The following is a 19,691-nucleotide window of genomic DNA, read 5'->3' on the forward strand; positions in this document are numbered from 1 at the left end:
TCTTGAGGCTTCACAGGAAGGCAACTCATCCCCCAACACCATGGTGCACCTGGCCAATTACACCGAATGCACATGGGAGAGAATCAGACCTCCCACCGCGGCCATCCAGTGAGAAGCTTGGCCTACCGTTTGGCTGGTGGCCTGCTTCCCACTGGGCCAGCCTCCGTACTCAGGTATACGGACCAGCTTCCGCAGGGATGAGATACAGCAGGTGAAGGCTGGCTGAGGGGCATGGCTGTGCCCCACACTGCTCGCCAGCACATGTCCATTCGGCCCACCAGGCCAGATCCTCCTCTGGCATAAATCAGCCTAGCTCCCATCAACTTCAAGGGAGCTCTGCTGAATTGATTTCAGTGGCGCTATGGGTGATTGTCCCCAACTCTTTGCCTTTAGCTCAGTGGTTTGAGCATTGGCCTGCTAAACTCAGAGTTATGAGTTCAATCCTTGATGGGGCCACTTGGGGATCTGAGGCAAAAATCAGTATTTGGTCCTGCTAGTGAAGGCAGAGGGGCTGGACTTGATGACCTTTCGAGGTCCCTTCCAGTTCCAGGAGATAGGTGTATCTCCAATTATTATTATTTTCATCCCTGCCTCCTCCTGGGGCTGGGCAGTGCGGGGGGGACCACATATGCCGCTGGCACTCACCCGCGTAGATAACGAGGCCGTAGCAGGTCTCAGTGTTGCGTATCCTGCAGCCTCGCAGCAAGATCTTCTCAGTATCCAGTGAGTACTTCTCACCCCTCCACTCCAGCGTGCCGATGAAGCTGTGCATGCGGCTGTTGGGCTCCTCGCAGGTCACTTTCCCTGGGATGCCAACAGCAAGGAGGGTCTGAATCACTCCTTGGCTTTCTGGGGAGCAACTAAAGAGAGGGGTCCCTCCTCCCACCCCTCACCCCCTTCTTCCTGATTGGGGGAGATGACAGCTTCTGTGGAAGAAATTCAGACCAGGGAGAGACGGGGCTTGCCCAGGGTTCGTCAGGGAATCACAGGAGTCTACAGTGACCTGAGAGAGATATGCTAAGGGATGGCGGGTCGGGGGATGGACTGGGAGGGTGGGAAGATGAGCGAGCCCAGTGACCTCCCTGGGAAGCAATGAAGGAGGGCCTTAGGATCGAACATTAAGCCCTTCATCCTCAGAGCCCCAGCTTCGGGGTAGTTCAGCATCACCCTCCGCATTGTACGGCTGAAGAAAGAAAAGCCAGGAGCTGGAGACACAGCTGAGGACAATCCTTGGGAACACAGACCTAGGTCCTGAGGGGAGGAAGGGAAATGGCGGGAGGGCCAGGGGTTGGTTGTTTTTATCTCAATATACAATAGATCAGTACGATTCTGATCTCAGCTACACTGGTGTAAATTCACCCCAGGGCTAAGGCCCTGGCAGAATGGTCCTAAGGGCAGAATGCTGAAGGCGGCCACAACCTCCCCTTCCACCTATCTGGCCTGGAATGTGTCTGGTCCCCTTCGCCGCAGCCTCTGAAAGCAACTCTGCTGGGAAGGGGCCTGCAGGCTGCTTTGGGGAGCTCAAGGTAGGCAAAGCTGACTGCAGCGGGGTGGTCATCCCGCTCTGGCCCTGGAGGGGTGAAAGCAGCCCTAGAGAGGGCTGCAGCTGGGAAAAGGGAGGCTGATGGGAAAGCAGCCACAGCTGTGGCCAGCTTAATCGGGGCCCAGCTGGCCCTTATGAGAGGGCTGGGGGCCAGAAGCTTGGCCAGACACTCTCTCTGGCTCTAGAGAGAGAAGGACCCGGCTGCCTGGGAAGCTGAGAAGGGTATTTAGAGTGGAGCAGTGCTGGGGAAGTGCAGAGGGGGCTGGGGAGCTCCAGCCTAGCAAAGCCCCAGGCTGCAGGCGAGTTAAGGGCCTATGAAAGGGTCCTGGGGCTGCGGAGGGGCAGCCCAGAGACAGGTAGAGGCGGCTGGTCCAACCTCCATTGCCGATGATGAGTGGTTTACAAACTGCAGTCTGCCCCAGGGAGCAGGGGCTTGATGGTGACTGGCAGTAGCCACTGAGGCAAGGTGGGGATAGAGGGCTGGGGGATCTCCTGGGTGGGGAGCCCCAGATGGTGGGTTACTGTTAGGAGGCAGAACCCTGAAGTAAAGGGCACCAGGGTCCGGGAGGGACACGGGGGCCAGCGGTAGGTGAGACACCGGCCTGCAGAGGGTGCTCCAGGCTGGAAAAAGCTAATTCCCAGGATGACCAGCAGGAGGTGCCGCACCGGTGAGTCGTCGCCCCGTCACACTGACTGGAAAGGGGTGGTGGCAAACACGGACGAGGGATGCACTCTTTACCCATTGCAGCCTCCCGTGCTGGAATCCCCTGAGGCCAAGCCGTGACACTGCCTTGTTCCACCAGCCCCCACCCCCGGCACAAAGAGATGTGAATCTGGCCTCCTGCAGCACGATGAGCAAGAGCACTGACACCAGCCTCCCAAGAGGGCTCTGCATCAGTTACATGTCTGGGCTTCCGCCCTCTGCACCAGGGAAGACTCGCGTGCCGGGGAGTGTTTCGTTTTAGCAGGGTAATTAAATAAATATCCCTGTTGCTCCAGGTTTCTCCTGGAGCTGGCGAGGCGAACGAAACGCGCCTTGTCCTTGCCGGGCACTCACCGTCAAAGGCAGCCATGCTCGCCTCGCTCACCAGCTCCTGGTGCGTGGCCAGAAGGGCCTGTCTGAACTTCAGGTTGGTTTCTCTGAAAACAAGAACGGGTCTGAAAACAATCTGAAGGAAAAGCCACAAAGCGGAAGAGGTGGCAGTCGCTCCCCTAGTGCAGCGGCTCTCCATCTTTCCAGATTACTGTACCCCCAAGATTCACGTCATTTAAAAACAACTTGCTTACAAAACCAGACATAAACGTTCCAAAGCGTCACAGCGCGCTAGACTGAGAAATCGCTCACGTCCTCGTTTCTACCTGAGAATTATAAAACCAATCACTTGGAATAGGAATGTTGTACTTGCATTCCAGTGGATAGTACATAGAGCAGTAGAAACAAGCCATTGCCTGTATGAAGTTTTAATTTGTACCGACTTCGCTAGCGCTTTTTATGTAGCTGTTGTAAAATTAGGCAAATATCTGGATGAGTTGATGTACCCCCAGAAGAGCTCTGCCTACCCCTACCCACAACCCTGATTGAGAACCACTGACCTGTTGTCCCAAAGGGTTGGAGAAATGTGGGGTGAGAGGGGTATTATTAATTATTACGATTTATATACCTTACGGTAGCACCGAGCAGCCCTGGTTGAGTTCAGGGTCCCATTGTGCTGCGTGTTGCTTATACACTGAGTAAGAGACAGTCCCTGCCCTGAAGAACTTACACTCAAAATACACCAGACAGACAGAGAGGGGGAGAACAAGGATCATTATCCCCATTTTATAGATGGGGAACTGAGGTCCAGTGAGGTGACATGGTTTGCCCAAGGTCAGGCAGGGAGTCTGGGCAGAGCAGGAGATTTCACCCAACTCTGCAGAGTCCCAGGCCAGTGCCTTAACCACCAGTGGATCCTCTTTTGACCCCTGTAATTATTAGGGTTATTCTGTACCCCAAACCTCTAGGCCCTAGGAGCATGCCAGGTGCATGCACCTCAGAGGCAAGGCCTGCAGGTGCTTCAGCAGCGAGGCCTTGTGGGCGCTAGCCCCAGTGGGTCCCAGTAACCGCTCAGACACAGGGCTGAAGGGCAGGTTGTCACTGGGGCTGGCAGGACGGAGGAGGTTGCAGATACCCTTGGTACAGAAGCTTACACAGTTACAGTCACATTGAGCAACAGCAGTTCCCGTTCGGGCCCCAGACAGTCCCATTGAGGGTCAGGGCTGGTCAGCCCTGGGGCCCAGGGCACTGCTCCAGTCCAGTCTCTATTCCTGCAAACAGGCATTTGCAGGTTTCCAAGCCAAGCTCAGTCAGTGTCTCTCGTTGGGGCTGCTGTGCTCTGGCTCCCTGTCAGCTGTTGCTGCTCCCATACAAGTCCCACACAGGCCTGAACCCACCTGTGACATCCAGCAGTCACAGCCAGTTCCTCATAGAACCACGGGACTGGAAGGGACCTCGAGAGGTCATCTAGTCCAGTCCCTTGCACTCAAGGCAGGACTCAGTATTATCTAGGCCATCCCTGACACGTGTTTGTCCAACCTGCTCTTAAAAATCCACGATGGAGATTCCACAACCTCCCTAGGCAATTTATTCCAGTGCTTCACCACCCTGACAGTTAGGAAGTTTTTCCTAATGTCCAACCTAAACCTCCCTTGCTGCAGTTTAAGCCCATTGCTTCTTGTCCTGTCCTCAGAGGTTAAGAAGAACCATTTTTCTCCCTCCTCCTTGTAACAACCTTTTATGTACTTGAAAACTGTTATGTCCCCTCTCAGTCTTCTCCTCTCCAGACAAAACAAACCCAGTTTTTTCAATCTTCCCTGACAGCTCATGTTTTCTAGACATTTAATCATTTTTGTTGCTCTTCTCTGGACTTTCTCAAATTTCTCCACATCTTTCCTGAAATGTGGTGCCCACAACTGGACACAATACTCCAGTTGAAGCCTAAGCAGTGCGGAGTAGAGCAGAAGAATGACTTCTCGTGTCTTGCTCACAACACTCCTGCTAACACACCCCAGAACTATTGCTTTTTTTGCAACAGCGTTACACTGTTGACTCATATTTCGCTTGTGGCATATTTCACCACTATGACCGCCCAGATCCATTTCTGCAGTACTCCTTTCGAGGCAGTCATTTCCCATTTTGTATGTGTGCAACTGATTGTTCCTTCCCAAGTGGAGAACTTTGCATTTGTCCTATTGAATTTCATCCTATTTACTTCAGACCATTTCTCCAGTTTGTCCAGATCATTTTGAATTTTAATCCTATCCTCCAAAGCACTTGCAACCCCTCCCAGCCTTGGTATCATTCGCAAACTTTGTTAGTGTCCTCTCTAGGCCATTATCTAAATCACTGATGAAGATATTGAACAGAACGGGACCCAGAACTGATCCCTGCGGGACCCCACTCGTTATGCCCTTCCAGCATGACTGAGAACCACTGATAACTACTTTCTGGGTTTTCCAACCAGTTATGCACCCACCTTATAGTAGCTCCATCTAGGTTGTATTCCCCTAATTTGTTTATGAGAAGGTCACGCGAGACAGGATCAAAAGTCTTACTAAAGTCAAAATATAGCATATCTACCACTTCCTCCCCATCCACAAGGCTTGTCACCGTGTCAAAGAAAGCTATCAGGTTGGTTTGACAGGATTTGTTCTTGACAAATCCATGCTGACTGCGGCTCTGCACACGGTTCCTGGGGCTTCTCTCCAGACCCCTGCTGCCGTGTGGCTCCCGCTCCCCAAACCAAGCCCAGCCTGGATCACGACCATTCCTCTTACCTGGTCAGGGGAATGGAAATGCAAAGGGGATGGGGCTGGTAGGAAATATGGTCCCTGCTTAGCCAGGAAAGCAGGGGTGTACAGAGGGGGCTGATGGGACTTGTGATCCCCTGCTTTGCAACACACCCCAGGTTTTGAATTTCGGGTGTCCCACTTCAGAATCCCTTGGGGCCTGGTTTTTGAAGGTGCTGAGCACCCGCCGCTGCCAGGCACCCAGCACCTCTGAAACCCAGGCCCAAGGTGTCTCCAGCCGGGATCCCAAATATGGAGGCCTCAGAACGTTGGCTGTGGTGTCTCTGGTCCCCAGCCGGTGGCTATGGTCTCCCCACGGTCTCTCCCACTCCTTACCCGTCGATATCCGCTGTCTCCACGTAGCACAGGCTGCTGGGCTCCGAGCTGGACAGCAAGAGCAGGTCGGCCTTTAAAAGCAAGCGAAAGAGAAAAGACCTCAGAGAGACTTTACTAACGAGACCCCCTCATCCCCGCTCCCCAGCGTACGGCCTTGGAGTGACGGGCCCGGCCCGCCACGAGGGGCCTGACTCACCGGGACAAAGCTGTCCTTGCGCAGGCAGATGATGTCGCCGACACAGATGTCTCGCCATTTCTTCCAGCTAAAGCTGCAAGAGAAAAACAATCCACTTAGGGGGCCAGCCGCTTAGAGGGAGACTTGCTGACAGCCCTGGAGACCTCTCTCCACAGGGTAGTCCAGGCAGCAGCAGGGCAAGTTTCACTCCCACCTCCCCAGCCCCTGTGCCTCGACCCTGACCTCCAAGACCAGAGGGGACTTCAGTCTCTGTGGCCCATCCAATCCTTAGCCGCTCTGCTAAGCCTGCCAATGTGAAGACCAGCTGGCCAGGTGGTTTCGTGACATGAGCAGGCAGGCCACCTAGCAGCCATCAATGGCAGTGACTTTTGGCCGTTAGTGACCTGGGCTCAGATGGGACGTTTCAGTCCCTTCTGCACCCTTCCACCTCCTGAGAAGAGCAACTTCAAGCCGGGGTGACACTCTGCAGCGCCTCCTTTAGGAGCCCTATGGGCCAGAAGTGGCAGAAACTCTCTGGTTGCCCTTCCAAGGAAAGGAAAACTCCTTTAGGACAGGAGGAAGTGTCGCCTGGAGCCAGGGCCCCCTGGATCCCCATCCCAGCTGGGACTGGGATGTGTTAATCCCAAGGATGGAGCAAATGAGACCTGCCCCAGGTTGTGGGAAGGTGTGTCTCTGTGGGACAGCCTGGGGGTGATGACACATCACAACCACTTCTCTGAGCACAGCTGCTAAATTGGGAGAACGCTATGAGCTCAGACAATGGCACAGAGCTTCCCCCTGCTTCTTCAAACACACGGTGGAGGAGAACATGACTGTAAAGAGTGAGTTTTATCCTGTAGCTCGCAGCTGGACATTTCTCAAGGCCCCTAACCTTTTCCCAACCAAGATTTCACAGGGCCTGTTGTTGATCATCCAGTCGCTCCGGTGTCGGGCCTGCAAATATAGGAGAAAAGACAAGGACAGGCCATGTCTGGCTTCCCCGTTCACCAGGGCTGCAAGAGAACATCCCTGTTAGCACCAGGCTCTGTCCGGGAGTTCCAGTCTCAGAGTGAGGAGATCTGCCCTTTCCAGGTGTGATACTGGCAGGCTCTTTCCCGGGCTGCAGGCATTAGCTAAGAACTGACTCATTCATAGTTGGAGGCACGGCCAGTTCACTTATGTGGTAATGTTGCTTAAAATAGGTGTCCATCCTATGAAACTGGATTTACTAGTGTTACAACTCTACTGCATGTTTGTAAGTTGCTGCCTGCATGAATCTGATTTGCAATGTCTGTATTCCAGGCTACAAGGAAATATGTACGTTTTGCTTTAGAACTTTGAAAATGTTTGCTCTAAACTTGTGAACCCGGAGGGGAAGAGTGTTTACCTCTACCCCTACCCTGGTGGCCAGAAGAACTATCAAAATCAGATGATCTATCAAGGAACATCGCAATACAAAGGACTGGTGAATGGCTCTATCGCCCCTTGGAAAGGCAACGTTCAAGGAAACTTGTCCTACGGACTGGGAGGCTGAATGAAGGAATAAAACAAAGATACATGAAAACTTTCCATCTCTTTGCTGTTTGAATTCTGACAGGGCCAGAGACACCAAACTGAAGCCAGAGATCCCCAGGGGTTGCCCTTGGGTCCACCCTGAAAGACATTTTGAAGTGACAGGTCACTGCAATTCTTAGGATTTATTGCAACTCAGTTGTGTGTTTGTCTGCTTGCTTTAGCCTGGAAACAACTCTCTTATTTATCTTGCCTAGATAGTTTATTCCAGGATTGGCTACAGGCGTTGTCTTTGGTGTGAGATCTAGGGAACCAGTTGATCTGGAGTAAGTGACTGGTCTCTTGGGACTGGAAGCAACCTGAATATTGTGTGATTTCTGGTGTAAGTGACCATATAGCCCCAAGTCCAGTTTCCCTGATAGGCTGGAGAGTCTAAGGCAGTGGTTCTCAACCCACAGCCCACGTGTGGCCAAATTAGCACAGAGCTGCAGCCCAGCTACCTGCTAAAAGCTGCAGGGTCCACGTGGTGGTGGCCAGGATGCCTGGCCACCCAATCCGGCAGGGTCCGGAGCATCGGCTGCCTGATGCCCGGCACGGCAAGGCAGGGTTGAGGCTGTCATGCTGCCCTGCCCTTCCCTGCCCTGTGTGGCAGGGTCCGGGATCTGGGCTGTTGGGCCTGTGCTGCCTTGCCACGCAGTAGGGTCCGCTCCTGGCACCACTCTGTGGAGGGGTCTCTGGGCAGGGGCTTGGGCGCTGGGCATAGGTGTCTGTAGGGGGCAGGGTTTGGGTGGGCGTGCTGTGGTTCTCCACCTGCGGCCCAAGGAATACATTGTGGGTCACATATGTGGCCCACAATGATAAATAGGTTGAGACCCACTGGTCTAAAGGAACTGCCCGTGACTCCATGGTCAGACTGTGATAGTGATCCAGGAGTTCACATTTGGTTCTGGGTGCCTGCCCTGATGTCGGCACACATGGGCACGACACAAGGCATGCCCAATGGGTCTGAATGTGGGGAGTAGAGGGGCAGTCAATATGTCTGTGGATCTAAGAGGAAGCATGTCCATTGGCTGGGACCCCAAAGAGCGGGAAGGGGAGTGGGTCAATCATGGAGAGGCCAGACCAAGGGAAGGGGCCAGATACTCATCCCCGCTCCAAAGGGAGGATAGTAGATATCCACAGCCCCTTGCCTCCATGAAGGCATTGTGGATACATGCCAGGTGCTGAGGCCTAAAGATACAGAGAGTGCCAGGCTGCTTTTCAGCTCAGTCCCGGGTTCTCTGACAAGCCACACCATACACTGGGCCCCTTCGTGGATTTCCAGCCCTGTGAACTGACGGGCTACTCACAATGTCATCAATCAGGTCCCGTAGGCCTCTGAGGAGGAGGAGGCAGCTCAGGGGCAGCAGCAGGGTGAACCAGGGCAGGGTGGAGATTTCAGGAACGGTCTGAAATGGGAGGCGAGAGAGCAGAGGAGCATCACATTACTAGGGTAAGGTGGGGGACCAGACACAGCCTTCACCCCCCACCCTGAAGCACTGACCTTTTCTTGTGGGTTGGAAGAGTTGGGGTAACTTCCCCACTCTTTCTACGGGAGCGTCTGAATTTCCTGGTAATCAAACCGACGGCTCTGTCCCCAGGCAGAAATTCCTCCAGTTTAACTTCAATCTCTTTTTAAACACCGGCACAGAGGCTCTTATTCTGGTTTACAAGCAGTTTATTTCAGTTTAGCTTAAAGATCATCCTAATCAACTCAAGCTAAACCAAACTAAGGACTTGTCTCCGTGGAGTGTGACGCTGGTAAGTGGCAACTGCCAGCTCTGGCCAAGGCCTAGGCATCAGCTGAGCATTGACTAACGCAAGCCAGGCCAGTTTATTTGCATGTTAGTAAAGTTCAAAGTAAATGTGAAATGTACAAAGATGTGTTTAGTGTTTAAACTCCATGAAGAACTGGTGGGATGTCGCAGGCATTGTTTTCCCTTATCTGTCCCCTGTTACAATGTAAGAGCAAGCATCTGCACTGCATATACCCCAGTAATTAAATAGCTCATCAAACAGAGAGGAGCCTTATGTAATGCAAATGAAGAACTTTAACAGGAGAGTGTTAATTCCTCCACACCAGGGCTTGTCTACATCAGAAAGTTGCAGCGCTGGTGAGGGAGTTACAGCGCTGCAACTTAGGAGGTGTACACATCTGCAGGGCACCACCAGCGCTGCAACTCCCTGTTTGCAGCGCTGGCCGTACTCCCGTTTTGTCTCGGGTGTAGAGGATCCAGCGCTGGTGATCCAGCGCTGGTAATCAAGTATAGTCACTTACCAGCGCTTTTCTTGACCTCCGTGGAATAAGCAGGTATCCCAGCATACCTGAGGAAGCCTCTGGTAATCAAGCTGGTCTCCTTCCCCGGCTTGCTCTCGCGTTCCCCGAACCCCGAGCAAGCAGGTCTCCTTCCCTGAGGTTTGCTGGGTGGTTCCGCGAACGCGAGAGCAAACCGGGGAAGGAGACCAGCTTCGCCGCGGTTTGCTCTCGCGTTCTCCGAACCACCCTGCAAACCGCAGGGAAGGAGACCTGCTTGTTCGGGGAACGCGAGAGCAAACCGCGGCGAAGCTGGTCTCCTTCCCCGGTTTGCTCTCGCGTTCGCCGAACCCCCGAGCAAGCAGGTCTCCTTCCCTGCGGTTTGCAGGGGGGTTCGCGGAACGCGAGAGCAAACCGCGGCGAAGCTGGTCTCCTTCCCCGGTTTGCTCTCGCCTTCCCCAAAACCCCTTGAAGCCGCCCAACAGCGCTGCAGTGTGGCCACATCTAACACCACTTGCAGCGCTGGTTGCTGTAAATGTGGCCACTCTGCAGCGCTGGCCCTATACAGCTGTACTAATACAGCTGTAACAACCAGCGCTGCAAAATTTTAGATGTAGACATGAAAGCGAGTGGTCATTACGTGTCCGATCAAAGTCTCTAAGTACATTCCTCTTTTCCTGCCATGAAGAAAGAACCCACGTGGGGACTGTCCTGACAGCTTGGTTTCTGCGAGAAGTTATAAATATGGCCCCAAGGAAAAATTCTTCTTCTCCTGGCTGTGTGGATACTAACAGTGCAGAAAACTGAACCAGGAGGCAGAGATCCCCCAAGTTATTCTGGGTAGCCCTGAAAGACTTTAGGGAAACTGGAAGAACATTGTGCCTCTGCTAGCTTTTGCAATTATAGAGTGTGACTCACCTGTACATATATATTTTACCTGCTTTAATCTCTCATTTCTTTTCCTTAGCTAATAAACCTTTAGTCAGTTTACTATAGGATTGTCTGTGGTGTGTGATCTGGGATGCAAATCGCCCTGGCTGAGTGTTGGTCTCTTGGGATCAGGTATGACTGGATTCGTTTGTAATTGTTGGTGTCAGTGACCATTTATCACATCGTCAAGCTTGCCTGGGTGGCAAGACAGACTGAAGCGTCTACGGGGACTGTCTGCGACTCCGTTATAAGAACACTGTAGTACTTTGGGAGTTCACATTTGGTACAGGGTTGGTGAAATCTAATTATAGAACATCTGACCCGTCTGGGGTGCCGGCCCTGCTTTTTGACAGTCTGCTCGAAGGTCGGCCCTCATGCTTGTGAGCCACTCCAGACAGGGTGATATGGGGAACTTGACCAGAATAGTTATTGCAGAACAAAATAGTCCACAATAGCTAGAACAGATATTGCAGAACAGCCGCTACAGAATAAGCTATCCTGGTCAATATCCCCCCGTCGATACGTTAAACCAAAGCTAGGTTAAACCAAAATAAGAGCTCACCTAAACAACTGCAATAACAGTATCTTCTCCTAGCTTTATGTCAATTAAGCCAGTTATTTCAAAATGGAATACTCCTGTGGTGAAACAAGACAGCCCCCACGCAGCCTGACACTGAAATAACTAAGGGCATGAATTAAAACCCATATGGTTATCTTGGTTCCCATGTGGCCAATCCCTAAGAGCATCTGCATGGCCTTTTGCGCCAGTTTAGCTAAATTGGTTTAAAATCTGGTACGGCTCTGCGTGTAGACAAGGTCAAAGAGAAGAAGCTTTGATCTAACGACTTTCAATGGAGTTGGCTCCTAACTCGCATAGGAATGTTTGCAAATCCCATCCTTAGTGATTAAAGGACTGGAAGCCAGGACTCCTGGGTTCTGTGCCCAGCAGCTTGCTCTGTGACCTTGGGCGAGTCGCTCCATCACAGTCTCTGCAGCTAATATCCTTCATGGGGGCAGTGTGAGGACTGGAGGATATTTTGTGATCCTTGCATGAAAGCTGCTAGAGAAAAATGGTCTTCTTAAATTATCCAGTGGATCATCCAAAATCCCCATAAAACTGAGAGAGAGGGAGACTGCTCCAGTCCGAATGGAGGCCGAGAAAGGTGAAGGGACTCGCCCCAGATCATGCAGCAATTCTGTAGCAGAGTTGGGGTTAGAACTCAGAAGTCCTAACTCACAGTCCTGAGCTCCAAGCACTAGACACAGCTCCGTCTTTAGACAGTGTCTCTCTCCCCTCTGTGCCCATCTCAGGGCACTGGCTTGGCAGGCCCAGCAGTCTCCCCCCAACCTCCAGCGAGATCTCACCTGTAAGAGGATGACGAAGAGGAAGTAGAGGTTGGCCAGACGATGGAACTGTTCATAGAGGTTGAGCGGCAAGAAGGTCAGGGCATTGTATTTGGCTGTCTTGATGGTGTTATCCTGGAAGGAGCATTTTAAAGACTGACATGGCTGGGCTTTCTTGGGACACAGCAAGAGCTGGGCTGAGCAGGGCTTCCTGCCATCCACTGGGATCTCATGGGGCACAGGCATCCCCTTCTTCCTAGGTTAAACTCCAGATTCACTCTGCAGTGGGGCTGCTGGGCCTAGAAAGTGCCAGGGATCTACACCGAGGGAGGGGGCGAATACGGTGGAAGCAGAGTTCCTTCCCCCCACACCCACTCCTCCACCTCAGGCTCAGCAATCCTGGGTCATCTTTTACCCCAATACAAAGCACTAACAGGTCAGAGTGGAAGCATCCAACCACCGCTTTGTGCCCAGTGAATGACTATCCAAAGTACAGGGCAACTGAGAACCAGGCCCTTACTCTTCGTGGCCCAGTTCGTCACATGTATTTAGGTGCCTAACTCCCTTTGAAATCAATGGAAGTCAGGGGCCTAAATACCTATGAGCATCTGGGCCTATCAGCTCATCTCCCAGGCTTACTCCAGGTGGGTCCAGCCAGCTGGCAGTGTGGCTGACACCTGGGGTTGAACCAGAGATCTCCAGAGCTAAAGGCAGGCAGCAGACTCGTATCCTCAGTGGATCGGGCAGAGCGGGGAACATGGAACACAGTCAGTGGGTTACACACCCTTTCTTATCCCCTCTCTCACATGCAGGCTTTTCCATCTGACCTCTGCCGCCAGGTCCCATGGTAACACATCCTACCTAGTCACCGCACAAAACGCACACGCCTCTGAAGAAGCAGGACGAGAACCCTGCTCCAAACCCCCTCCAGTGGCTTCTACTACTCAAGCTAAGGGAGCCTTCCAGTAGCAGGGGCCTTATGCGGTCCCTTATGCTCTCTATGGACCAGCCATAGAGGTCACACGGCTCCCTCAAGCACACAACGCCACAACTCCCTTCTAGGAGAAATCTCAATGGCACAACATGCTGCTCTGGACCGTGACTGGCGAACACTGCAGCAATATTCCGGAAGGCCAGTCCCACCCTCCTTATGTTGAACGAGGCACTCACAGAAAAGGCACTTCCAGTCAGCTGCTCTAGAGATCTGTCTGCTCGAGCCCTGCCCACGGCCAAGGGGCTTGCACTGCCAGCTGGGAAATCAGCGGAGACACTAGTGGCCATAAAATAAGCACAGGCTTGAAGCAAGGTGACTCACCTCATATTTTTTCCTCGTCAGGCAGAAGGCAACTCTCTTCTTGAACTGCTTGTGATAGGCTCGGTCGTTGGCCTTCACCTCCCAGGTGAAATCTGGAAAAGCAGCCAATCGCTGAGCCATTAGCCATCTCTGGGCAACAGTCTCTGGCCCATGGGGAAATGAGGCAGAACCAGGACAGATGACAGCACCATAAGGCCCGCAAGGAGCTTCAGGTACTGCTTGCTGCTGGCATGATTGGAGGAGGACCTTGGGACTCATAGGGATTGGGATCCCACAGGCCTGATTAGAAGTGGCCTTTGGGGCAACTGGAGCAGAGCGAGAGTCCATTCCAGCAAGATCCAGCTCCAGCCCCAGTTTTTTCTTTGCTCCTCACTAAGCACTAGATTGTGCCCAGCCCGGTGTAGAGCCTGCCAGGGGACAGAGAGCACTGGAATTCGTCCCTTGCCACTCACATCTGCTCCGGAGCCTGTTGCAAGCTTGGTTCTCAGATTTCTGGTGCCTGAGGACTGAGAGAAACCAGCACTTACACTGGGGCTGGCGTCCACTGGGGAAAATCAAGCTGAGCAGAGCTGGCATGGGATGGGCAGTCCAAGGGGGCAGGAAGGGCCTGTCTCAGTCGTTTTCCCTCAGGAACAATCCCGGGGCAAAGGTGGTGATTTAATGGCACAACCAAACCCTTGGTGAATGAACAGTCCCCCAGCCAAAATCATTTAAATAGATACTATGATCTCTCTTTTTAGTGCCAGGGTATAGCTACTGCCAAGTTGGGACATTCTTAGTCAAGGTTCTTAACTCCCCACTTACTATGGCTCCCTACATGCCATACTTGGCCCCTCCAGCTCAGGTTCTCCATTCCCAATCCGCTCTCCCAATGCCAAACAACCCAGCCATGCCATCTTGCACTGACCTAACTGCTTCTTATTCCCATTCAGGTAGCTCTCGAGTGACTCCTGGTTGGTCATGCTGCCAGAATCTAGAAAGCAAAAAAAACAAACATCTTTACGATAATGAACAATAATCGTAGCAAGGTTTTACAGTTCTACGGCTCTTTTCCTTTGGTGGGATGGCAATACACTGTAACCGTGCTGCCCTGGTTCTTTAAGCTCTCTGGGGCTGATATCCCAGAATGCAATACCATGCCACAGTAGAATAATTTCCTCCTGACCCCAGACGGTGATGAGCTTCTGCCCTGAAGCCTCATATTGGCTAGATTTTATTACTCCAGTAGGTATAAATACATGTTATCCACTCTGACGTCCAATTCTCCTTAATTAACTCCTTGTCTCAGTTTATATTCCACAGCAGGTTGATTATGTGTTGCGTAAAAGAGTATTTTCTTTCCATGTGTTTTAAAGGCTGTACCTTTTCATTGCAATGAGGGCCAGCAATCCCATTTGTTACGCTACATTCTTCCATCACATTTCCTATTCATCTCCTTTCTGCACAAAACAGTCACAGGGCCAAGTGCTCTGCTGGCTTAAGTTAATGTCAGTCCAGATGAGCTGAAACCACTTGTGGCAGGACTAAATCTAGTTCCTCAGCTTTAATTTCTCTCACTCTGGCCTCGAGTCATGTTCACTGCCGTGCTACCTGGATGCGGCATTCAGAACTGGCTCGAAACCTACTTCCGAACTTCTCCAGAGTTCACGATCTCATCTCTGGATCAAATATCTGCATGCGGCACTCTTTAGGTCCTGAAGCAACGTACTGACCTTGTGTAGGAGTAAATGAGTGACCTAGCTGGCCTGTAGGAATCAAATGGGTCCTGCTAGTAGCATCAATTACAGGAAGTCTAGGTTAGCTTAAGTAGTAAAGGCCTGCATGTTTAGAGCAAAGGTCCCAGGGCTCTAGCAATGACTACTCGAGCACGTGTAGATTATTCTGGAAGAAGTTGACCTTCACTGCTCCAAGTGACATCCTTGGGATACCCTAAAATTCCAATTCTAGTTACCCCTGTATTGAGCCCAATAATTTGGATTATTGGATCAAACATCTCTTCCAGAAAGGCAGCCAGTTTGGATCTGAAGACACTGGGAGATGCAGAGTCCATCACTTCCCTTGGGAGTTCGTTCCAGTGGTTAATCATAGCTTTGCAGCTCATGGATTCATTACAGCTATTCAGACTTTGCAGGGACAGGACTTCCACTCAAATCAGAGTGGCCAATGTCTAAAGAAGGGCTCCAGAATCTGGCCCAACGTTGAGGTGATTTTCTCTGGGATGAGGTGACCAAACTTGTATTTAAGATGAAGCCAGCACTAACAGTTGACACAGCAGCAACAGCATGGATTATCTTTGAGCCCCACCTCAGTCCAGCCCCAGCTGCTCAGAACAACTCCTTGATATCTCCCCCCTCAAGAGGTTACAAGAAATCGTTTGGGGCCATCATCGTGTAGGAGAAACTCTGTCCCCTCCTGCGATCCTAACCAAGTGTCTCATGCCCAAAGAGCAAACACCTCTGTCAATTACAAGATTGGCTTTATGCCCAGTAATCTGAAGACCTTCCGCACAGGTATGTGTGTGGACTGTTTGTGAAATGCTTTGTGATCTTTAGATGAAAGGAACTAGAGAGGCGTGAAGCATTAATTATCTCATTAGTTAATAATCCCACACGGAGGTCTGCCCTGCCATTATTTTGATCCTTTCCCTTTGATCACCTCCCTTTTTTCCTTTTTCTCTCTTCTTTTTTTCCTTTTCCTTTTTCTCTCTTCTTTCCCTTCAGTGTCTCTTTCTCTCATGGGCTCCTTTTTCCCTCTTCCCATCATTCTGATTACAGCACAGTGCAATTTAGTTTGATGCTAAGTTTGCCCCTGACACACATGAGCACAAAACACTTCAGGAAGACACTCACAGCAACCCCGAGGAAGGGCAACATCTAACAACCCCAGACTCAAACTTGCCTGCCTGAACTTTGGGAGCCATCAGCTCTCTGTAGTGCACCTCCAGTTCGTGCATGGCTGGCTGCTCAGTACGGACCAAGGGCTGCTGTATGTACAGCACCAAACTAAGTGAATCTGTTTTAGTTCATATCTTTTGTTAACAAAATAGGACACTTTTGCTCCAGAATGAGCAGCCACACATGGCCTTTCCCCAAAATCCCAAAGGTGTGAATTAACACCCCAAGGTAGGGGATCCCTGTGCAGAAACGCAGGACAGCACAGGTTAGGCACTACAAAGCCAGAGAGAACCACAAGGCTTGTCTGTGTCCAGCAGCCTCAATAGAGAATTCCCCTGCCTCATCTCTACAGCTGTCAGATCTCAGCTTCTGCACTCGAGTCCCAGTGGTCATCCTAGTGGCCCACACAAGCAGGAGATGCCTGAAAGGGGTCGGAGAGAGACCCATGGCTCCTCCTCCTCTCTGCGTCAGCTGAGGGTGTGGCAGGAGGCATGCTGCCCCGCTAAGGCTAGGGCAGTGGCAGTGCCCATGTTCCCCAGTGGGGAGCCCCTGAGGAGGGGGAGAATTGCTCCTGCCCCTCCCACTCCTGACACTGACTAGGGCAAAAATCTCACCAACAGAGACAGCACTTTTAAAAAAAAAAATGGGTTTCTCCACAAATAAACTAACCCAAGAGAGGATCTGAGCCTACCTTTCACTGACTCCAGCTGGAATTCATAAGGAGGGCCATGCAGTTCCTGCTTTGGGCATAACTGGCCCCTTCAGAAGGGGCCTCTTGTGCTCACAGAAAGTTCTAATATACAGCATCTTCCTGATGCACGTGACATTTCTGAGCCCCATTGTATCAGTGAATAACTTTTGTGTTATTATTTCTGCTTGGATTGCTCAGCAGCTCAGAAATACCGACGTTCCCAGTGGCTGCCAAAAAAATCCCCCGAACAAACAGCACAGCGAATTAAGCACCTGCAGCTGGCAGGATTTGAGGCACGTAGTTGAAATGGAAGCTGGGTGCTTGTGCGTGCGTACGTATATGCATCGGGATTAACTGTCACCTAAGACAGGCGCAACACAAATCTTGCTGCTGGGAAGAAGAAACCTGAGTCGAAAACCAAAGAAAAGTGGGGGCAGGGGAGAAAGAACAAAGCTCAAAGGATCCATGAAATATTTCCACAGAAAAAGATACACAGCAAGTTTGGTTCCAAGCAAACTCTCAGCCCTCCATAAATATCATTCATCACCCAGGTAATTACAAATAAAAATTACAAGCCAGGGACCCTTGCTCCTCCTGAGACTCAGCTCTCACTTCTCACAATCGAGGAAGAAGGCTTTATTGATTCTAAAAACAACCTGATTTAGAGGAAAAGAGAAGGGCACTATAAAGAACAAAAATATGTATAAAGAAGTAGAAAAAATAGGAAGCAGATAATAATGAATATAAATCAGAAGCTAGGAATGGTAGAAAATTGATAAGGGAAGCAAAAGGGACACAAGGTGACATCTATGGCCAGTTAGTTAAGGACAACAAGAAGGAGCTTATTAAGTATATTTCGAACAAAAAGAATCCTAACAATAGTATTGGTCTATTATTAGATGGAAATGGTAGTATTATCAAAAATAATGCAGAAAAAGCAGATGTATTCAATGAATATGGGAAACATATTACATAATGAAACTCTTTCCATTTCACCAGTAACACCAGAGGGTGTTAAGCAGCAGCTATTAAATTCAGACATTTTAAAATCAGCAGGTCTGGATAATTTGCATCCAACAGTTTTCAAAACAGCTGACTGAGGAACTTGCTAGACCATTAATGTTGATTTTCAATAAGTCTTAGAACACCAGAGAAGTTCCACATGACTGAAAGAAAGCTAATATTGTGTCAATATTTACAAAGGGTAAAAGAGATGTCCCAGGTAATTTTTGGCCTGTCACTCTGACACCGATCCTGGGCCAGATAATGGAGAGGCTAATATGGGACTTGATTAATAATGAATAAAAAGAGGGTACTATGATTAATGCCAGTCAACATGGGTTTATGGAAAATAAAGCAGGTCAAATTAACTTGATATTTTGAATGATATTACAAATGTGAATGACAAAGGTAATAGTGTTGATGTAATAGACTTAGACTTCTGTAAAGCATTTGACCCAGTATCACATGGTCTTTTGACCAACTACGCACCACAACTACACACCACACAACAAAACCACCAACCCAGAAACCAAACCCTGCTACAAACCCCAATGCCAACTCTGTCCACATATCTATTCAAGAGACACCATCACAGGACCTAACCACATCAGACACACCATCCGGGGATCGTTCACCTGTAAATTTACCAATGTGACATATGCCATCATGTGCCAGCAATGCCCCTCTGCCATGTACATTGGCCAAACCAGACAGTCTCTAAGCAAAAAAATAAATGGACACAAATCTGACATCAGGAATCATAACATTTAAAAACCAGTAGGAGAACATTTAAACCTGCCTGGTCACTCAATAACAGGCCTCAAAGTGGCAATTCTTCAACGAGAAAACTTCAAAACCAGACTCCAACATGAAGCTGCAAAACTGGAATTAATTTGCAAACTAGATACCATCAGTTTAGGCCTGAATAAAGCCTGGGAGTGGTTGGGTCATTACAAAACCTAAACTTAATTTCCTCAATATTAATTTCTCCCTACTGACACTCACACCTTCTTGTCAACTGTCTGTAATGGGCCTCTCTCTTACTACTTCAAAAGTTATTTTTCCTCCCTTGGGATCCTGCTGTTAATTGATTTATCTCGTTAGACTGACCTAACACTTGGCAAAGCATCCCCATCCTTTCATATATTTATACCTGCTCTTGTATTTTTTACTTCATACATCTGATGAAGTGGGTTCTAGCCCACGAAAGCTTATGCCCAAATAAATTTGTTAGTTTCTAAGGTGCCACAAGGACTCCTTGGTTTTTACTGCTGATACAGACTAACAAGGCTACCGCTGAAACCTGTCATTTTTAACAGTGAGAGTAATTAACCACTGGAACAACTTACCAAGAGTTATGGCAGATTCTCTATCACTGACAATTCTGAAATCAAGACTGGGTGTTTTTCTAAACGATCTGCTCTAGGGACTATTTTGGGAAGTTCCCCGGCCATGCTACACAGGAGGTCAGACTAAATCATCTAAATGGTCCCCTCTGGCCTTGGACTCTATGAATGTCCTCCAGCTCCCCTCTATGCTCTTCCCAATCCTCTTGCCTTCCTGCTTCCACTTCTTTTCCCATTTCTGCTTCTTGTCATGCTGCCCCCTCTGCCTGGCACAGTCTCCCTGTCTTCATCCACCCAAGTGTCCGCCTCTCTCCTCCTTGGAGTCCTTCTTTAAACCCCACCTCAGCCCTTTCTACCTCCTTATGCTCATCAATAACTGCCTGCACCCTTTCCCCCCACAGTTGCTGAACCACGTTTCATCAGATTGTCAGCTCTTTGGGACAGAGCAAACTCCTCTCTCTAGGAGTGTATGACCTGGTGTGAAC

The 19,691-nt window shown here is 50.3% G+C and overlaps 1 protein-coding gene across 1 annotated transcript in view; it reads right to left on the minus strand.

Moving 5' to 3' along the window:
* ATP8B3 (ATPase phospholipid transporting 8B3) overlaps positions 1-16,226 on the minus strand; it is a 43,046-nt gene extending 26,820 nt beyond the window's left edge. Inside the window, exons 1-10 of the mRNA XM_050934504.1 lie at positions 16,172-16,226; positions 14,100-14,246; positions 13,274-13,365; positions 11,980-12,093; positions 8,741-8,839; positions 6,772-6,833; positions 5,901-5,973; positions 5,705-5,775; positions 2,601-2,683; positions 646-804 (exon numbers count right to left, since the gene is read on the minus strand). Coding sequence (XP_050790461.1) covers positions 646-804; positions 2,601-2,683; positions 5,705-5,775; positions 5,901-5,973; positions 6,772-6,833; positions 8,741-8,839; positions 11,980-12,093; positions 13,274-13,365; positions 14,100-14,246; positions 16,172-16,226 — 955 coding nt within the window. The remainder of the gene's footprint in view (positions 1-645; positions 805-2,600; positions 2,684-5,704; positions 5,776-5,900; positions 5,974-6,771; positions 6,834-8,740; positions 8,840-11,979; positions 12,094-13,273; positions 13,366-14,099; positions 14,247-16,171) is intronic.
* Between the last annotated feature and the right edge of the window lie 3,465 nt (positions 16,227-19,691).

The sequence above is a fragment of the Gopherus flavomarginatus genome, chromosome 24 (assembly GCF_025201925.1).
Source record: "Gopherus flavomarginatus isolate rGopFla2 chromosome 24, rGopFla2.mat.asm, whole genome shotgun sequence".
Lineage (NCBI taxonomy): Eukaryota > Metazoa > Chordata > Testudines > Testudinidae > Gopherus > Gopherus flavomarginatus.